General features: G+C 43.5%; 1 protein-coding gene across 1 annotated transcript in view; it reads left to right on the plus strand.

Annotated features, from left to right (window-relative positions):
• COL26A1 (collagen type XXVI alpha 1 chain) overlaps positions 1-15524 on the plus strand; it is a 799303-nt gene extending 783779 nt beyond the window's left edge. The window contains exons 13-15 of the mRNA XM_073565618.1: positions 3828-3872; positions 13566-13650; positions 14973-15524. Coding sequence (XP_073421719.1) covers positions 3828-3872; positions 13566-13650; positions 14973-15127 — 285 coding nt within the window. The 3' untranslated portion in view covers positions 15128-15524. The remainder of the gene's footprint in view (positions 1-3827; positions 3873-13565; positions 13651-14972) is intronic.
• Positions 15525-21091: the final 5567 nt, after the last annotated feature.

Below are 21091 nucleotides of genomic sequence, written 5' to 3' on the forward strand. Positions count from 1 at the left end.
GAGTGTTGGAAGGGAGCATTCCATCTGACCTGGAGGTTGATTGAGCCTCTGACCCGGAGGACACAGTACGGAGGCAAGCACCTGTGTGTACTACAGACTGTGAGTAAAGCTTTGGAACTACAAGCCCTGGTGTCCTCCATTGATTCTTGCGTCAACACACCCAGCACTGCTACATCTGGGTACCAGCTTCTAAACTGCTTGTGCCTCTCCTCTAACTCCACATCTACACTGCCCTGGGGCTATAGCTTCACCTGTGGGGAGCTTCACCATCTTGGCTGCAACACACCACCAGCCTCAGAGAATCTGCAAGCAGCGTCGGCTTAACATCTCACTTGCCGAACACCACAGGTGGCGTCACGAACTATTCCATTAACTACATTCCACCATTCAAACTCCCCCTATTAATTGGGCGCCCAGGGCCACGGACCAGGTCCCCGCTGCTGTGACACATCCCACCGACACCGGCCCGGTACCGAGTACCCCACAGCCCTGGGAGGGCGACCCACATTCAATAAAAACCGCAAGTTAATACATTTCTTTGGATTGACGTCTTCAATAATAAGCAGCACTGGAGGTATCCACAAATTCTGCAGATCCTGATGAAATTTGCATTCTGTATGAGATTTTACCAAATCTACAGCGTATGGTGTTAATCTTCAGCAATCTACTGACAAAACTACAAAGAAATTTTTATATTTCAGATATTTCTTGTGGACTTACCTTTAGGATACGTTCAGAAGTTCAATATTTAGTCAGTATTTTACATAAAAAATTATCCATTTTGGACTTTTTGATGATCAGGTAACTTTTCTTTCACTGCGTGTAAGTCCAGGACGGTGACTGAAATTTCCTGTACATTGGCCTATTAAAAATTTACCTGCTTAGTAGGACGTGTATGTTGGCATGTCCACAATTAAATGAGCTGGTGCAGCTTTCAAAGGAGTAGGGCCACATTCACACATTTAGCATTTGATCAGTATTTTACATCAGTAGAATCATAAAATGTTAGAGTTGGAAGGGACCTCCAGGGTCATCATGTCCAAACCCCTGCTCAATGCAGGATTCACTAAACTATCTTGACAGAAGTTTGTCCAACCTCTGTTTGAAGACTTCCATTGAAGGAGAACTCACCACCTCTCGTGACAGCCTGTTCCACTCATTGATCACCCTCACTGTCAAAAAATTTTTCTGATATCTAATCTGTACCTTCTCCTTCTAAACATTCCCAGATCCTTTCGCCGTTCCTCATTTTGCAGTCCACTCACCATCCTGGTAGCTCTTCTCTGAACTTGCTCCTGTTTTTCAATTTCTTTTTTAAAGTGTGGTGCCCAGAACTGGACATAGTATTCCAAATAAGACCTGATCAAAAAGGAGTAGAGAAATAATTACTTCACGTGATCTATACTCAATGCTTCTCTTAATACATCCTAGAACTGTTTGCCTTTTTTGCTGCTGCATCACACTGTTGACTCATGTGCAGGCTATGATCTATTAGTGTACCCTAGTCTTTTTCACTTGTGCTGTTGCTTAGTTCTATTCCTCCCAGTCTGTAGATGTAATATCATTTCTCTTGCCCAGATGTTGAATCTTGCATTTCTCCCTGTTAAATATCTTTTAGTTGCTGCCCATTGTTCAAGTTTATCTAGATCCTTCAAAATCCTTTCTGTCTTCTCTAGTGTTAGCTATCCTTCCTAGCTTTGCATTGTTTGCAAATTTGATTAGTTTACATTCAGTTCCCTTATCTAGATCATTTATAAAAATGTTGAACAATACTGGGGCCAGGACAGAGCCTTGTGGTATTCCACTTGAAACACTCTTCCAATGGGATGTGCAACCATTTCTCACCACGAGTACAATCACTGAACCAGTTATGAATCCACCTTACCGTAGCCTTGTCAATCCCATAATAGGTCATTTTTTCAATAAGGATAGTGTGGGATATTTTATCAAATGTTTTGCTGAAGTCAAGATATACTATATCTACTACATTTCGCTGATCCACCCAGTCAGTGATTCCATCATAGAATGAAATTAGATTAGTCTGGTATGACTTGTTGGCTACAAACCCATACTAGCTCTGGTCAATAACTGTGTTCTTATCCAAGTACTTTCATACATGCTCTTTAATAGTTTGTTCAAAGATCTTTCCTGCTAAAGAAGTAATGCTCACTGGCCTGTAGTTTACTGGCTCCATCTTCTTTCCTTTTTTGAAGATAGGGACAACATTTGCCCTTCTCCATTTGGGAGTGGAACAATCAGAAGACAAGTATAATAGAAACACGTCACCTCTTCTGCATTTATCACCCACTCCTGATTTTGGCTTTCAAATACTGTTTTAAAATACTGACCAAATACTGAACGTGTGAATGTGGCCTTAAAGGAAATCTAGATATCTTGATTTATTAAGGACATATGTGGACAAAAGACACAAGGAAATATTTATGCAGTCTAATCTTAGTCAGTACAAACTTAGACTGGACAATTTTAAAATGCGACAAATGTACCATAGTTGTTCATGTTGTTTGATAAATATTTCTAATTTTAAGATTGTCTAGTCCAAATTTACACAATCTATCAGTTGACTTTCTTTGTGCCACCAGAAACGTGTACCAAAAGTTTAGCACATTTTTTTGAGCATTGGTTTAATTGAGACCAAGCCCCTTTGTAGGTCAAGTCAAAATAAGTGTCTAAAGCACATTATAAATATTGTATAGGATATTTTTATGTCAGAATTTTGGCTAATTAAGCTTGATAAATATGCATTTTCAGTCTGAAGCTACATTTGCATATCCGAGTGACACGTCCATGTACTGTCCATTTTTTTCTCAGACAGCATAAGGACTATTGATCCGTGCACACACCCTTATAAGAAGCATTCCGTGTGTTCGGTCCATGAGACTCAGAGCACGTCCTACTCTCATCCATTTTGCGGATGAGACTCGGCCACTAAAGTCTATGTTGATCTGTATAAAGGGATGAAACAGGAAACCCATCCTTTGTACTTCAGTGTTACATCCATGTTTCATCTGTTTTACACTGATTCATTGTTAAGAATGAATGGATAAATAAAAGGTCAGACAGTTTATACCGCCTTCTGGTTTAAAAACAAAGAAAGTGGATGCAACACGGAGACAAAAACGGATGGCAATTGAGGTATAGTTCCTTTTTGCAGGGATGTAAAATAGACACATATGTGATGAAGTAGCCTTAAAGGGAATCTGTCACGTCATTTCAAGCATCTAGTGTGTTAATAGTGATGCAATGTGCATCACTAACATGTTTTTTCAATAAAAATGGCGCTGTAATGATGTCCCAAAAGCACTTTATATACTTATATAGCACCTGCTCGTTTAGTCATAGGGGTGTGCTTCATTTTCTGTTCAGTCATGGGTGTCGCCCCCACTCAATTTGATTTCCCTAGTTGTACTGATGTCACTGGAATCCCGCGCTTGCACAGTGTGGCGCTTGGAGCTGCGCTTGCACCTATGCAGTGTGTATCAAGGAGCCGGAGGCCCTTGCGCAGTGTCAATCGGGGAGCCACGCATGCATGAGACATTATAATATTACTATGAGGTCTACGTCTTAAAATTGTATAGATTTTAGCATTTGGAGGTAACCTGTTTCATATTTGACAGAAGAACATAAAGGGCCCCATTATATCCACATATTCAACTAAAATTAAATCTGTTTAGTAAAATATTGGACTTCTAACAATAAAAAATATTGAGCACAGATCAGTATGTTTTTCAGTAACTTATTAAATTGCAGATTATGCTGATCAGAAATGTTATTGACAATTATTTACGTTATTACTATTTCTATTTTAGGGAGAGCCTGGATTGAAAGGAGAAGATGGACATAAAGGAGACGACGTAGGATACAATTTTTGTGTATTTTAGTATTATTATTATTATTTATTGTTATAGGGCCATTTATTCCATGGCGCTTTACATGTGAGGAGGGGTATACATAAAAACAAGTACAATAATCTTAAACAATACAAGTCATAACTGGTACAGGAGGAGAGAGGACCCTGCCCGCGAGGGCTCACAATCTTCAAGGGATGGGTGATAATACAGTAGGCGAGGGTAGAGCTGGTCGTGCAGCGGTTTGGTCGATCGGTGGTTACTGCAGGTTATAGGCTTGTCGGAAGAGGTGGGTCTTCAGGCTCTTTTTGAAGGTTTCGATGGTAGGTGAGAGTCTGATATGTTGTGGTAGAGAGTTCCAGAGTAGGGGTGATGCGCGAGAGAAATCTTGTATGCGATTGTGAGAAGAGGAGATAAGAGGGGAGTAGAGAAGGAGATCTTGTGAGGATCGGAGGTTGCGTGCAGGAAAGTACCGGGAGACGAGGTCACAGATGTATGGAGGAGACAAGTTGTGGATGGCTTTGTATGTCATGGTTAGGGTTTTGTAATGGAGTCTCTGGGCAATTGGGAGCCAGTGAAGGGATTGACAGAGGGGAGAAGCTGGGGAATAGCGGGGGGACAGGTGGATTAGTCGGGCAGCAGAGTTTAGAATAGATTGGAGGGGTGCGAGAGTGTTTGAGGGGAGGCCACAGAGCATGAGGTTGCAGTAGTCAAGGCGAGAGATGATGAGGGCATGGACTAGGGTTTTTGCAGATTCTTGGGTGAGGAATGAACGGATGAGTGAAATATTTTTGAGTTGAAGTCGGCAGGAAGTGGAAAGGGTTTGGATATGTGGTTTGAAGGAGAGATCAGCGTCAAGGATTACTCCGAGGCAGCGAGCTTGTGGGACTGGGGAGAGTGGGCAGTCATTTACTGTAATTGATAGGTTCGTAGGGGGGGTCACGTGAGATGGGGGAAAGATGATGAATTCTGTTTTGTCCATGTTGAGTTTCAGATATCTAGTGGAGAAGAAGGATGAAATAGTGGACAGACATTGAGGGATTCTGGTTAGTAGGGAGGTGATATCTGGTCCAGAGATGTAGATCTGTGTGTCATCAGCATAAAGATGATACTGAAAGCCATGAGATTCTATGAGCTGTCCCAGGCCAAAGGTGTAAATAGAGAACAGCAGGGGCCCAAGGACTGAACCTTGTGGGACTCCGACAGATAGGGGGCGAGGTGAGGAGGTGGTGTGTGAGTGGGAGACGCTGAATGTCCGGTCTGTTAGGTATGATGAGATCCAGGAGAGGGCCAAGTCTGTGATGCCGAGGGATGAGAGGGTCTGTAATAATAGGGAATGGTCCACTGTGTCAAAGGCAGCCGACAGGTCCAGGAGGAGGAGGACAGAGTAGTGTCGCTTGCTCTTGGCAGTTAAGAGGTCATTGGTGACCTTAGTAAGGGCAGTTTCAGTGGAGTGGTGTGACCGGAAGCCAGATTGTAAGCGGTCGAAGAGGGAGCAAGAAGAGAGATGGGAGGACAGTTCAAGGTAGACGTGTTGTTCCAGTAGCTTGGAGGCGTATGGGAGAAGTGATATAGGGCGATAGCTAGATACAGAGGATGGGTCAAGAGAGGGCTTTTTGAGGATAGGTGTGATGGAGGCATGTTTAAAGCTTGAGGGGAAAACACCAGTTGTTAGTGATAGGTTGAAGAGATGGGTTAGGGTTGGGATGAAGACTGTGGTGAGGTTTGGGATGAAGTGGGATGGGATCGGGTCGAGTGCACAGGTGGTGAGATGTGATCTTGAGAGTAGAGTGGAGAGTCGATCTTCTGTAATGGTGGAGAAGTTGGTTTTGAAGGTGGAGGGCTGGGAAGTCGGGAGGAAGGGCTCTGGGGGTTGTTGACCAAAACTGTCCCTGATGTTATCAATTTTCTGCTTGAAAAATGAGGCAAAGTCTTCAGCTGAGATGAGTGGGGAGGGAGGAGGTGCTGGGGGGCGGAGGAGAGAATTGAAGGTGTTGAATAACTGTTTAGGGTTGTGAGACAGGGAGGATATGAGAGATGAGAAGTAGGTTTGTTTAGCTGTGGCGAGTGTGGTCTTGAAAGTAGTGAGGGACTGTTTGAATGCGATGAAGTGCTCGTTGGAGTGGGATCTTTTCCATCTGCGCTCAGCAGCCCTGGAAGCTCGCCTCAGCTCTTTGGTCAGGCTGGTGTGCCAGGGCTGTCTGTTGATTTTGCGAGTTTTGGTATGTGTAAGTGGGGCAGCGGATTCCAAAGCTACAGCTATTGTGGTGTTATATAGAGCGGCAGCGTCATCCGCATTGTGTAAGGAACTTATATCTGTAAGAGGGAGGAGGGATTCAGAGAATGAGTGTAGGTCAAGGTGTTTAAGATTCCTGCGAGGGTGTGAAAGTTTGTGGGGTGGGGATTGTAGACATGGAGTGAAGAGGGAAGAGAATGTGAGCAGGTTGTGGTCAGAGAGAGGAAGAGGTGAGTTAGAGAGGTTAGATAGGGAGCAGAGGCGGGTGAAGATGAGGTCCAGTGTGTGGCCATCTTTGTGGGTGGCTGTAGAAGACCATTGAGTGAGGCCGAAGGAGGAAGTGAGAGATAGAAGTTTAGTGGCAGCTGAGAGGGAAGTGTCAATGGGGATGTTGAAGTCGCCCATGATGATAGTAGGGATGTCCGCGGAAAGGAAATGAAGTAACCAGGTGGTGAAGTGGTCAAAGAAGGTGGTGGCTGGCCCTGGGGGGCGGTAGATGACAGCCAGTTGGAGGTTGGAGGGGGAGTAGATGCGCACAGAGTGCACCTCAAAGGAAGGGAGGGTAACAGAGGGTGGCAGTGGGATTGGGGTGAAGGAGCAGGTATCTGACAGGAGAAAACCAACTCCTCCACCATGTTTGCAGCTGGGGCGGGGGGTGTGCGAAAGGTGGAAGCCGCCATACGAAAGTGCAGCAGGAGAGGCTGTGTCAGAAGGGGTGAGCCAGGTTTCGGTGATGGCGAGGAAGGAGAGTTTGGTAGTAACAAAAAGATCATGGATGTAGGAAAGCTTGTTGCAGACAGAGCGAGCGTTCCACAGAGCTCCTGTTAGTGGGACTGGGGAAGCGGGGGCTGGGTGAATGGGTATAAGGTTGGAGAGGTTACGGAAGGTTGTGATAGAGTGTGGATGGGAGGTAGAAATGACTGTGGGAATGTGGTGAGGAGGACCAGGATTTGGAGAGATATCACCAGCAGTGAGAAGGAGCAGAGAAAGTGTTAGCAGGTGGGAGCAGGAGAGGGCATGAGGGGGCTGTCTGTGTTTGGAGACAGAGGATTGTATGTTAAGGAACAGTTTTGAGGAGGAGGTGAGGTGGATGGGGAGGATTGAAGAAGAGATGAACAGTTCCTTACTAGGAGTAGGGATTAGGGGAATTAGCAGAAAGTGAAGGATTATTGGGGTGAAAGTGAAAACAAACAGAAACATTGTTTACAGTGACTGTGTCCAGTTACCTTCAGTTCCCTTCTGGTTCAATTCTGGTTTTAATTCTTAAATTAATCTTCACACTTCTAGAACACACTTATAGGAAACACAAAGCAGACTGAAGTCTATGCAGACTTGTGCTCTGCAATATATGTACAACTAAGTGCAGTCAGGTGTGAAGCAGAGAGGAGTGGTCTCTGCTCTTCTTGGTCAGACAATTAAGAGTGGACCAGATGTATATGATCAAGCCAGAGTAAACAAGGTCATAAATAACACTGGGGTAAGCTGGGCTTAGCTGAAAGGCATACCATGTGAATGCTAGGTGCAGAGGCAAGTCTATGTGCAAAGCTGGGTGGTTAGTTTGCGAAAAAAAATGAGAATATGATGAACACTGAATAAGAGGATGGTTATAAGTGCTGCATGTTTGAAAGAAATGTCAAATTCTCAGTGTGCTCGCCAAGTGTTTTACTTGGGCATGGGTCCCTCAATTGTATTTACTTTCATCCGATAACATCGGTCCAATTATGCTAATCACACTCAAACTGTGATGAGGAGAAGATGGGAAAAAAATTCCCCATCTTCTCCATTCTGTCAGGCCATGAAAATCGGACTGCACTCAGATGTCATCCGAGTGTGGTCCAATTTGTTTCCATGGACTCATTGACTTGCGTGGCGAAGTGGGATCCAAATATTGGATGCAAATCGCGCATGGTGCAGTTTTTTCCTTGGAAAAAATCAGTCAGAGAAAAAAAATTGGACATGTGCACGGCTCCAAAAAATAACATTGGTCGAGTGCAATCCAATGTTTTATTGGATCGCACTTGGACTAAAAATATAGCCCTTAATTTGAGGCATCATCATGGCATTGGGGCACATTACTGAGACTAGAGGTGGATCATGAAAAAGTAGGTAGTGGACAATATGTAATTAAAAAAATGTAGAAGAGGAAATCTTGCAAACCGTAGTTTTTTTTTAATAATAGCAATAACTATAATTATTTAAGAGTACTTGTACCAATTATGGAAGTTACAACCTATCCTTTTTCAGCAGTCTCAAAGAGAATCCATGGAGTGACCTCCTCTCTATTCAGATGAGACTCTGCAGATCACCATTTTCAGGAACGGTGAAGGTCCCAGTAGTCGAACCCCTAGCGCTGAGGAAGGTTTTCCATATCCTACTGAAAACTTCCATGCTTGGTACAAATCATCTTAATTTAAAAATCATTTAATTAAAATCATTTATAATGTCAAACAGTTACAAGAAAATTAGTACCACACAATGCAAATATAAAGTGCCCCAAATGTCAGAGTGATCCAAGCGTATAGTGTCATGATACATCGTGCATTAATTTTCTTTTCAGGCTACATGCACAAGCTGCTACAGTATGCACCTCCTCCTTGAAATACCATGCGAATCTTTTGTCTTTTAAAGACATAATTTAAAAATAAAAACACAATATACCAAATTTTATTACTCTGTGTACATCTTATGACATTTTGAGTAAAATGTTACACTTTTGAACTGAAAACCTAAAATTATTAAAAGATAATTGAAATTACCCATTATTCATCATAGGAGTTATTACATGTTACATATTTGCCAAAAGAGACTTTAGGAGATTGAATGTAAACAATACACAACCTACCTTGGGACATAAACTTTAGCCAAGTTTTTAGGATGCTGGCCTGAAAATCTTTTTTTTACTTATGGATAAACCCAGCTTGGCTGTTTGTTAGAATGTGTTTTAATGTTAATGTTCTTGAGTTTTACAATAATTTTAATTTTCTTTTACAATCTTACATATATCAGAATTACATTGTACCATCCAGCTTTCAATCTACCTATGCGTGATTGATAAGGTAGATAAAGGGGCAAATTTATCACTTGCTGTGCACCAGTGGTAGCTTAGGCTGGTTTCACATTAGCGCATTTTCAGCGCGCGCACGGCCGGGGGTAGCTCCGCCCCCGAGCCGGCTCTCTGCCCGGCGTGCCCGCCCCTTGCTTGTAGCGCCGCCTACTAGCGGACAGCGGCGCCTGCGATCGGCGCACACTATCTTTAGCATAGGGTGCGCAGATCGTGCGCAGGCCGTGCGCTAGTTGCGCTTTGACCTGCGCTGCGCACTTTTGACGGTGCGCCGTGCGCGCCAAAATCCGAAAAGTTTGATTTTGGCGCGCACGGCGCACCGTCAAAAGTGCGCAGCACAGGTCAAAGCGCAACTAGCGCACGGCCTGCGCACGATCTGCGCACCCTATGCTAAAGATAGGGTGCGCCGATCGCAGGCGCCGCTGTCCGCTAGTAGGCGGCGCTACAAGCAAGGGGCGGGCACGCCGGGCAGAGAGCCGGCTCGGGGGCGGAGCTACCCCCGGCCGTGCGCGCGCTGAAAATGCGCTAATGTGAAACCAGCCTAACATAGATTACATTTTCTTGTTCATGAAAAGTCCAAAAGATGGGCCAAATTTACAAAAGTGCCACTCCAACGTTTTGGGGGGTTTTTTTTAGCGCTGGAGAGGTGCTGCTAATCTAAGGTCTCTGATACTAGTATTATACTTACCACCCACCATCTTCATCTTTTATCGGCCTGAAGTCAGATGTAACAGTCACAGTTTCAATGGAAGTATATGAGAGCCAGCACAAGGTTCTCATAGACTTACAATGAATTGTGACTTACAACTTGGCCAGCAAACACTGTATCAATTCGGCAGGTGACAAACTGCTGCAGAGTGAAAGGAGCAGTGGCGGTAGAAGGTGAACACGGTGGTCGGTAAGTATAAGATTAGATTAGACTCTTAGATTAGAAGCACTAATCTAGCACTGCAATGAAAATAAATGTTGCACTGGTGCTTGCACCCACCTCCTGATGAATTTGGTGCATGTTTCTCCAGTGGGCTATAGGTTCAAGAATACCACGTAAAATGCCAGTTTTAATAAATTCCTTACAATGTCTGAAAACCCACAAGCATCTCTGTTTAGCCAAGTTTTTGTTCATCCTAGCATCATGGATTCTGTTTAGAATACTGTAAGACTCTATTACAATGGTCCAAGCACGAAAAAAAAAACCTGTCTGCCCCTGGAATGAACCCCCAAACCCATGTTACCTTTTATTTTTGTTTTTAGCCTCCATTCACTCCCTGACAGCCATCATTGTGTTTTGATATTGATTACAGCCCGATATTCCTGCTACATATCTCTCTGAGCCTAACTATAAATATATAAAGCTGAATGCATGTATTTGTTTGTGTGTGTATGTATCAAGCCACACCCACTACACATAGCCCCTCCCACTGGCAGATGGACAGCAGGGTTGTAGAGGGAAAGAGCGGGTGGAGAGTGGAGCTGCAAGGGAGAGAGCAGGACACAGATGGAGAGTGGGGATGCAGTGGGATAGAGCGGGACGGTGCATGGAGAGTGAGGATGTGGACGAAGAGAGCAGGGCTGTAGAGGGAGACCAGGACACAGATGGAGAGCGGGTCTGCGGAGGGATAGAACTGGACAGCGCATGGAGAGAGGGACAGCGGGTGGAGAGTGGGGCTGCGGAAGGAAAAAGCGTGATGGCGGGTGGAGACCCGAGCTATTAAGAAAGAAAGTGGGATGCGGGTGGAGAGCTGGACTACTGAGGGAGAGAGCTGGATGGCCAGTGGAGACAGGGGCTACGGAGGGAGAGAGCGGGATGGGGAGTGGAGAGCAGGATGGCGAGAAGAGAGCAGGGCTGGGTAGGGAGAGAGCGGGACGGCCAGTGGAGACAGGGGCTGCTGAGGGAGAGGGCGGGACTGTGGAGGGAGAATATAGGACAGCGATTGGAGTGTCAGGCTGCGGAAGGAGAGAGCGTGACGTTGGATGGAGAGCTGGGCTGCGGAGGGGGACAGTGGGGCTGCGGAGTGAAAGCGGGGCTGCTGAAGGAGAGACACAGGGAGACAGGGGCTGCAGAGGGAGAGAGCGGGACAGTGGATGGAGAGCAGGGCTCCTGAGGGAGAATACGGGATGGCGGGTGGAGAGCTGGGCTTCGAAGGGAGAGAGTGGGACGGTGAGTGGAGAGTGGGGCTGTGAAGGGAGAGAGCAGGACGGCAGTTAATTACTATGCCCAGTTTACACCAGGTTCTTCAGCTAGTAGGCTATATTTCCCAAGATGTAGAGCCGTATGTGTCCCACAGATCACACTCTCTCACCATCAGTGTCCACCCACTCCTCCTACAAAGCACCATCCCAAAAAAATCCTATACAGTATGAAGATGGATAGATCACTGCAGAGGCAGTTTCTCTTTCCTAAAATTCCTCCCACTTCACCTTGTACGCACTGTCCTGAAACTCTTCTGCAGTCAGTGATGTTACACTGACACCACACAGGATCAGCGTACTGCAGAGGAACAAGGCTCATTATGTACTCGTGTATTATAATATAATAAAATCTTGCATTCCGCAAACCACAGCAACATCCCCGCTGACTAGCTGATAAGATTGTTTTTCTGTTTGGAGCCTGCAATGTGCTGTCCCTCTTTGTGCACAACTCCAGTCACTCATAGCTTGATGAGGATCACATGCCAGAACACCATTATATTCCTGTTCAGAGCTCACTGCAGAGCTGCTGACTTAGAAGTTCAAAGAACAGACAGGAAATCTCTGTTCTCTGTGCTTTGAACAGACTGTGGCAGGTTGCAAAAAGCTGGAGGTGACAACACCACATAGAATCATAGAATCATAGAATCATAGAATCGTAGAGTTGGAAGGGACCTCCTGGGCCATCTGGTCCAACCCCCTGCTCAAAGCAGGATTCGCTAAATCATCCCAGTCAGATGTCTGTCCAGCCTCTGTTTGAAGACTTCCATTGAAGGAGAACTCACCACTTCTCATGGCAGCCTGTTCCACTCATTGATCACTCTAACTGTCAAAAAGTTTTTTCTAATATCTAATCTGTGTCTCCTCCCATTCAGTTTCATCCCATTGCTTCTAGTCTTTCCTTGTGCAAATGAGAATAAAGTTGATCCTTCTACAATGTGACAGCCCTTTAGATATTTGTAGACAGCAATTAAGTCTCCTCTCAGTCTTCTCTTTTGCAAACTAAACATTCCCAAATCCTGCAACCTTTCCTCATAAGACAGGGTTTGCAGACCGGTCACCATTCTGGTCGCTCTTTTCTGAACTTGCTCCAGTTTGTTGATGTCTTTTTTAAAATGTGGTGCCCAAAACTGGACACAATATTCCAGATGAGGTCTGACCAAAGAGGAGTAGAGGGAAATAATGACTTCACGTGATCTAGACTGTATGCTTCTGTTAATACATCCTAGAACTGCATTTGCCTTTTTTGCTGCTGCATCACACTGTTGACTCATATTCAGTCTGTGATCTATTAGTATACCCAAGTCTTTTTCACATGTGCTGTCACTTAGCCCTATTCCTCCCATTCTATATATGCTTTTTTCATTTTTATTGCCCAGATGTAGTACTTTGCATTTCTCCCTGTTAAAAACCATTCTGTTAGTTACTGCCCACTTCTCCAGTTTATTTAAATCTTTTTGAATCCTCTCTCTCTCTTCTCTAGTATTAGCTATCCCTCCTAGCTTTGTGTCATCAGCAAATTTAATCAGTTTACCCTCAATTCCTTCATCTAAATCGTTGATAAAGATGTTGAACAATACAGGGCCCAGGACAGAGCCCTGTGGTACCCCACTTGAGACATTCTTCCAACTGGATGTGCAGCCATTTACGACCACTCTTTGGGTCCGATCACTAAGCCAGCTATGAATCCACCTAACAGTTGCCTTGTCCATTCCATACATGTGACAGCTCAAGAACACAGATGAGCAAATATGTTTTGCTCCCAGTCTGCTATCTTGTGACTGCAACTTCTGCCTGACTGGAACTCAGAGGTAACGGTTACCAGCTCTCAGCGTAAGTCTATGTTAGCCTCGTTCTGACTCTCATAGACTTACATTCAGAAGTGACTTCCAGCTCACCCAGCAAGCACTGGAGTGATCTGCATGTGACGATCGGAGCGGCGCTGGTAACAGAGGAAGATGGCAGCTGGTAAGTATAAGACTAGTGGCAGGGAACTTAGATTAGTGACTCCACTCCTTTAGTAAAATGTATAATAAAATGCTGGAGTGGTGCTTTAAAATTAAACTTTCATTTTTTTAAACTCATTCTGAGTATTTTGAAGATAATGTTTACTCACCAGGCAGCCCCATTAATAACATCACTCTATGGAACTCATTGTTTGAGTCTGATTTTCTCTCTATTTATGCCAGAGTAACAGAAGGCATTTCTCTTATAGGGAGAAGCTGTCCAGCAGCTTAGAGAAGCTCTGAAAATATTAGCTGAAAGAGTGTTAATTTTGGAGCACATGATAGGAATACATGGTAAGTATAAAGTACAAACATCATTACTAGAGATGAATGGATCTGGCAAAATTCGAATTTGCCAAATTGTGCAGATTTTAGAATTGAGTGGAAATTAATTTAGCAGAAAAGTTATTCTCCAAGAATTGAATGTTCCCTATTTTGTTCTGGGGTCTCTTTAGACCTAGAAAATAACAAACATAACATATAAAAAATAAAAAATTAATACATCATTACTCACCTGTCCCTGCTTCCCTTCTGCCTCCTGTGCCCACTGCCAGCCTGTCCGGGTTTCAAAGCTTTTTCCTTCTGCATAAATGCTTCCGGACATGAAAAGACTTCAAAAGTCAGGGTGCATCATCATGTCATGAAGTGCTATGGTCTCTGATGCCTGGTCTCTAGAACAGGACTTCCAGCTAAGACCAGGCCCCAGAGGTTATGATGTCACACCGTTACGACATGCTGTGACCACCAATACCTGATTTCTTAACTCTTGAAAAGGACTTCCAGCCATGACCAGGCCTCAGAAGTCACAGTGCATCATGATGTCACACCGTTACAATGTGCCAAGACTTTTGAGACCTAGTCAGCCCTGTTATAGAGTGAAGACACCAACATCATTTTGCTGAATTTGTGAGGAGCGAATTACAAAAAAAATCTGTATTCTGGAGTATATGGATTTTTGCAAAATTTAAATAGCATTCTATTCCACTCGATTAAGTTCACCCATCTCTAATCATGACCAAATGTTAAATTCCTTACAGTGTTATTCTTGTTTGGAATTTAGATATACCGTATGCCTCAAAATAAATTCAATAAAAAAGGGTGAAAAGAGCTTTATTGCTGTCATATTCTGGCAAACAAATTATTTTGTTATTAATTTATTTAAAGTGGACCAGTAACCAGGTCAAAAGTGTCCAGTTTTTGTGTTACTTTAATCTTGTCTTTTCGCTGAGTATTCAGCTTTTTTTTTCCTTTAATCCCTCTCAGGGTTCCAGAGATATTTAGTTTTAATTTTTATGACCAATACTATGAGGGGCACTGCTCACAGGGTAATAATTAAGAGCAACCTAAAGACACACCCGCAGAGAATCCTGTAAGCACCGCCCTTTCCTGTAGGCACCGCCCTTTTGTGAAAGACCATAAAAATTTGCACTAAATCAAAAGGCCCATATGTGTTGACCCATGTAGAAGATTTGAAAAAAAGCCAAAAAACAGAATATCCAGGAGAGCAGCAAGAATAAGATAGGAGCAAAAATTGGCCACATTTGACCTAGTAAAGAGTCCCCTTTAAAGGTTTCAAAACAATATATTTTTACCTGTATATTCCCCTCTTTTCTCAGATACACTGTCATTTGTGGAGCCAGGCTCTGGTCAGGACATTTTGGGTTCAGTTACTTCCAAAAATCTAAAACAGAAAAGTGAACAACAACAGAAATATCAGACACTTGATATCTTTTCATCACTGCTGGATGACAGTGAATCAAGTCAGAACTGATAATAACATGGACATGTTCATCTTGCGAAATCAGAAATCTCCAGCCTGCGGTGCTTACCAAGAAACGATGAATGGAGAGAGCTGTGCAAATGTTATGCAATGTCTCTACAAGAAATCATGATGGGAAGCAGATACGTTCAGTTACTGCAAGTCTTGATCACAATATGAATCCATGTTCCAATTACAAATCTTTTGTGTTGATAATATTTCTTACACTGATATTTGGTATATTACACAATTGTATCAGCAGCATCCATGCACTGTTTTCTTTGTAACAAGGAGAATACTTTTCTTTTGGCCCAATGTCCCAAGTCACATGGCAGCTTCTCCTATAAATCAAACATATACATTTTTATGTATTACGTGTATCATCACAATAAAAACAGTATGGGCCCAGATACAATGACCCCGATTCATAAAGATCTTCGTTGTTCAAGCCGGTCTTGATAAGGTGCTATGTTGGATTGAGATGATTGATTAAATCTGTCAGCTATTTACCTGTTAATCTGAGGGTTAATAGCGTTGTGAACCCGCACTTAGATGTTCACTTAAACCAGAATGCTGTCATGGGGAATATAGTCAATTTCCTCTCGGCAGAGTATGTCTAAGTGCCGGCACCGTGCAGGTTCACAACAGGTTCAGTTGACAAGTTCACTTTCTTAAAGAGGTCGAGGTCCCTTAATGCATCTTAAACAGGCTTGCGCATTGCCACAAATCTTACTCCAGTCTGGTACTGGTATGCTACAGCTTGTAATGAGTTAGATGAGTGGGCATTGTCAAACTCTATCCCATCCCTTTTCTAACAAGCTCAGCTGAATTTCGCAGAGCCAGCCGAGACTGGCTCCTAAAGTAGCAACATTTTTTCGTAACTCAATTTTGGGTAGAAATCTTGTGACTTTTCAAGTTTATACGATCGGGCATAATCGCTTTGGTGTATCGGGGTCATAGTATTCAACAGTTCACTGATACAGATACCATTTATTATATAAACATATGGCAACATTACCTTGAAAATATAGACACCAATGCATACTCACCAATCATTAGTGGTTCTTTTATAGGTACATTTAATTGATTCAAAATACCAACCATTTAATTTAATTACTTGATCAGCAACACATTTTTACAATGCCTCTTCTATTTATAATCAATATTTCACTGGGCACACATAAGACCTGTGTTTAAGGTGCTTCCAAAGTTCAATAGGTAATATACAGAGGTATGTAAAAGTTTGGGCACCCCTGTTCAAAATTACTGTTATCGTGAACAGTTAAGCAAGTTGAAGATAAAATGATCTCTAAAAGGCCCAAAGTTAAAGATGACACATTTCCTTTGTATTTTTGGCAAAATATAAATATATATATATATATGAGAGATAGAGACAGAGAGTCATTTAATTAGCTTGTTAGGGTTATGGGTTGTTCATTATCATTTTTAGAAAAGGCCAGATGGTGCAAAGTTCACAGTTTCGTAAAAATCCAACCTTGTGCTAAAAACAGCAGCCATGAATCTTTCTAAGCAGCTGCCTAGCTCTCTGAAAATGAAAATGGTGGAGGCCCACGAAGCAGGAAAAGGCTATAAGAAGAAAGCAAAGCATTTTCAAGTTGCCCTTTCCTCAGTTTGAAATGTAATTAAGAAGTGAACAGGAATAGTGGAGGTCAAGATACGGTCTGGAAGACCAAGCATAATTTGAATAAGAACTGCTTGTATGATTGCTCTGCTAGAGAGGCAAATCAGAACCCCTGCTTGACTGAAAAAGACCTTCAGAAAGATTTTGAAGACTCTGGAGTTGTGGTACATGTTTCTATTGTTCAGAGACACCTTTATAAATATGGCAAGAGTTATCAATAAGAAACCTCTTCCTACATCCTCACAATAAAATTCAGCATGCAAAAGTACATCTAAACAAGGCTGATGCATTTTGGAATCAAATCCTTTGAAACGGTGAGGTTAAAATAGAATTCTTGACCACAATGATGAAAGGTATATGTGGAGAAAAAAGAGCACAGAATTTCAGGAAAAGAATATTTTGCCAACCATTAAGCATGGGGGTGGATCATGCTTCGAGGTTGTGCTGCCAATGACACAGGGAACATTTCACAGGTACAGGGAAGAATGGATTCAATGAAATTTCAACAAAATCCTAATGCAAATATAACAGCATCTGTAAAAAAGTTGAAAACCGGATGGCTTCTTCAAATTAATAATGATCCTAATCACAAGTCAAAATCCGCAATAGACTACCTCAAAAGTCGCAAGCTGAAAGTTTTGCAATGGCCCTCACAGTCCCTCAATCTGAACATCATTGAAAATCTATGGCTAGACCTCAAAATAGCAGATGACCCAGGAATCTCACAGAACTGGAAGAATTTTCCAAGGAGGAATGCCTGAAAATCCCTCAAACAAGACTGAAAGACTTGTCTAGCTGCAAAACAATTTACAAGCTGTGATGATTTCAAAATGGAGTACTACTAGATTCTAACCATGCAAGGTGCCCAAACTTTTTCATTGGCCCATTTTCCTTTTTGTAATTTTTGGTTACCGTTATTAAAAAAAATACAATATATATATTTTTTGCCTAAAATACGAAGGAAATGTATCATCTTTAACTTTAGACCTTTTAGTGATTATTTCATCATTGCTTAACCCGTAACAATATCACTAATTTTGACTGGGTGTGCCCAAACGTTTACATGTCACTGTGTACTGGTACCAATAAATCATAAAGTCATTGATGCAGCAAAAAATGAGTGAGAGATTGAAGGGTTATTCTCAGTTTGTCTCGAACAGCACACAACTCTGCAATCTCCTTACTTCATGGTTTCTGACAGGGTGAGGACTTCTCCTTAAGTGACAATTCTGCTGAGCAGAAGAGATGTAGTATTAATAGAACTATAAAGCTTAGCACAAGTTCTACTGTAACACATTCAGACATCAGTGATTTGTTCTAGAGTGCACACTGTTATAGCTATATTTGTACATAGAGATAACTGTGCATTTGAACAAGCACTAGCTCGGGAAACTGAAAGCCATGATGATGGGTGCTGAGAGACTGTGATTACATATGACTGACTAAGAGCAGCTAGTCAGGACAATCAGTGCAAAGGAACCATAGAGTGATTTATACTGGACAACCCTTCTTATATTGGACAACCGTTTAACAATGTAATGCATCATACAAAAAACATGATGTACACACATCAGAAAGTCACAGTGCAAAAGTCTTAAGGCCCCGTCTCAATAATGCGTCACCGATTTTGTGACGCAACAGCGATCTCGCCTGTGATCTCGCTACATGTGACATGCAGCAGCGACCGGCCCCCTGCTGGATATCGCTGATCGTGCAGGAATGTCCTGGGCCATTTTTTCGTTGTCGGTGTCCTGCTGGCCAGCATGCATCGCTGTATTTGATCGCTGGATCGCTGCTGCGTCGCTGAAGAGATCTGCCTGTTTGGCAGCTTACTAGCGACCATCTAGCGATGCACAAGCGATCCCTACCAGGTCGTATCGTTGTTGGGATCGCTGGTGCGTCGCTAAGTGAAACGGGACCCTTACAAGCACAGTGAGCTTGACATGCAAGCACAGCACACAGGAAGTCACACAAGGACTGTACTCATGTCACACTAACAGCATCTAGTGCTGATCTCCAACCTGCTTAATCATGGAGATGCAAATCTCCACCCCCTTATTTTTAAGCTCCTTTCTTTTACAACGCTAATCCATATTTAAAACAAATAGCCAATTTCCCAGGGCAATAGTCTGCTAAGGGCCCCGTCACACATAGCGACTCACCAGCGATCCCGACAACGATATCAACGTGTCAGGATCGCTGATGAGTCGCTACATGATCGCTGGTGAGCTGTCAAACAGACAGTTTCACCAGCGATCAGCACAGCGACGCCGAGCGCGACGTCGCTGTGTACTTTAGTTACCAGCGCGCTGATGCAGGGCGCTGGTAACTAAGGTACACATTGGGTTTCTAAGGGGCGTACGTCACTTAGAAACCCGATGTGTACCTTGGTTACCAGCTCCCTGCATCAGCACGCTGGTAACTAAGGTACACATTGGGTTTCTAGGCACAGCGCGCCCCCTTAGAAACCCGATGTGTACCTTAGTTACCAGCTCCTGCTCGCTGGTCGTTGGTCTCCCGCCTGTCACACGCAGCGATGCGTGTTGACCAGCGGGAGACCAGCAACCCCAAAAATGTCCAGGTCTTTCCATCAACGATCAGCGATACCGGCAGGGGGGCCGGTCGCTGATCACTGTCACTCACAGCGATCTCGCTGGTGAGATCGCTGTTGCATCACAAAACTAGTGACTCAGCAGTGATCTCGCTAGTGAGATCACTATGTGTGAGGGGGCCTTAAGTCTATTGATCATGCTCCAAGGTGATATGTAATTTATGTAAATTATATTTATGCTGGGACCCCTTTCCTCTGGGCCCCTGTAGAGCTTTTGTTTTCTGGTGGAGACTTTTAAATTGTATATAGTAGATTTCAAGAGGTTGTCAGTCAAAATAAAATCTGAAAACAAATTAGAATGACATAAAAAAAGAAAAAGTAGTAATACTTACCTTGCCAATCTTACTGTTCCCTTTCCTTTACAAAGTGCACCCTAGTAGTCTCTGTATTTCTCTGCAACTGATCATCTGTTGTTTAGCCATGTGACTGCTGAAGCAAATGACTGGTCTCTGTGGCAAGTCATGCAGCTACATACCAGGGGAATTTTCTGTATTTCCTTAAAGTCAATCAAGTTCCATCTAACTACATGATTGCTGCAGTGAACCAGTGATTTGAAACTTCTACTGGCACATATATAACTGCTGTTCAATTGGCACACATTCAGCTGTGCGGAAACACAGGCACTAAGGCTAGGTTCACATTTGCAGATGGCCGAGCAGCGGAGGGCTGCGAACTTCCTCCGTGAAGCTCTGCCCACTGCCGCACCTCCTCTGGTCAGCTCCATCTAAGTCCGCATGCGGCCTGCGTACCCTAACTTTATCGTTGGGTACGCAGGCCATGCGGATGTATACAGATGTGTTATTTTAACGCTGCAGCGACCTGCGTCAAACGCAACAAGTTGGAATTTTGATGCGGTCGCCACATCGTCAAAATGACCCATGCTGAGGCATCCGCATACATCCGCATGTCTTGTGTACCCAATGTTAAAGATAGGGTACGCAGGCCGCATGCGGACATAGGCGGAGCTGGCCGGAGGAGGTGCTGCAGTGGGCGGATTTTCATGGAGGAAGTCCACAGCCCTCCGTAGCTCGGCCATCCGCAAATGTAAACCTAGCCTTACAAAAGACCTGGATCCATTGGAACTGGAACAGCAGGAGATAGGCAAGGTGTGTAAAACTTTTTTTTTATTTTGCAATATTCTGTTCTAGTTTCAGAAGTGAAAACCCCTTCAAAACATAACATGCTGATTGCCTGCTGCTGCCACTGGAGTTATTCAATAATAACAGTATTTAGTAAGTGACTAAGCTTCAACTAGCAGAGGAAGCCAGCAGGTTTCTTTGAAGTCTATGGTTATACCAAATTTTTGAAACAGAAAAATACCCTGAACTGTTGTGAGTTCATTCTCTGGTTCACCAGTTGTGAGTTCTCCTTCCAGACTCCCTCTGGTGGTAACAGGAGGTAGTGAGGCTGATTTGATTGGTGGAGATCTGCCACCTGAGAATGAGGATGACGATTGGACCTCAGGAGTCTCAGATTGGATTTAAGACAGCCGACGCCCTATTCAGTTGCTGGTGATTCCGTCTGGCTTGTCAGCTCTTGGGTTTCGGCTCTGTTCCAGTCATCTAAAGCTAAGTTTTCCTGCTACTGTTCACACTTGATTTTGTTGGTCAATTCAGTTTTTTGGTTTGGTCAGCCAGCCCCGGCTGGGGGCTGTGCTGAATTTCCACTCTTTTTTATCAGTATTTTGCCAATTTGCTTTTTGTCCCTTACTAGTTTGGTCTCT

This window comes from Dendrobates tinctorius, unplaced genomic scaffold (genome assembly GCF_039654945.1).
Source record: "Dendrobates tinctorius isolate UK_male_01 unplaced genomic scaffold, ASM3965494v1 ptg000016l, whole genome shotgun sequence".
NCBI lineage: Eukaryota > Metazoa > Chordata > Amphibia > Anura > Dendrobatidae > Dendrobates > Dendrobates tinctorius.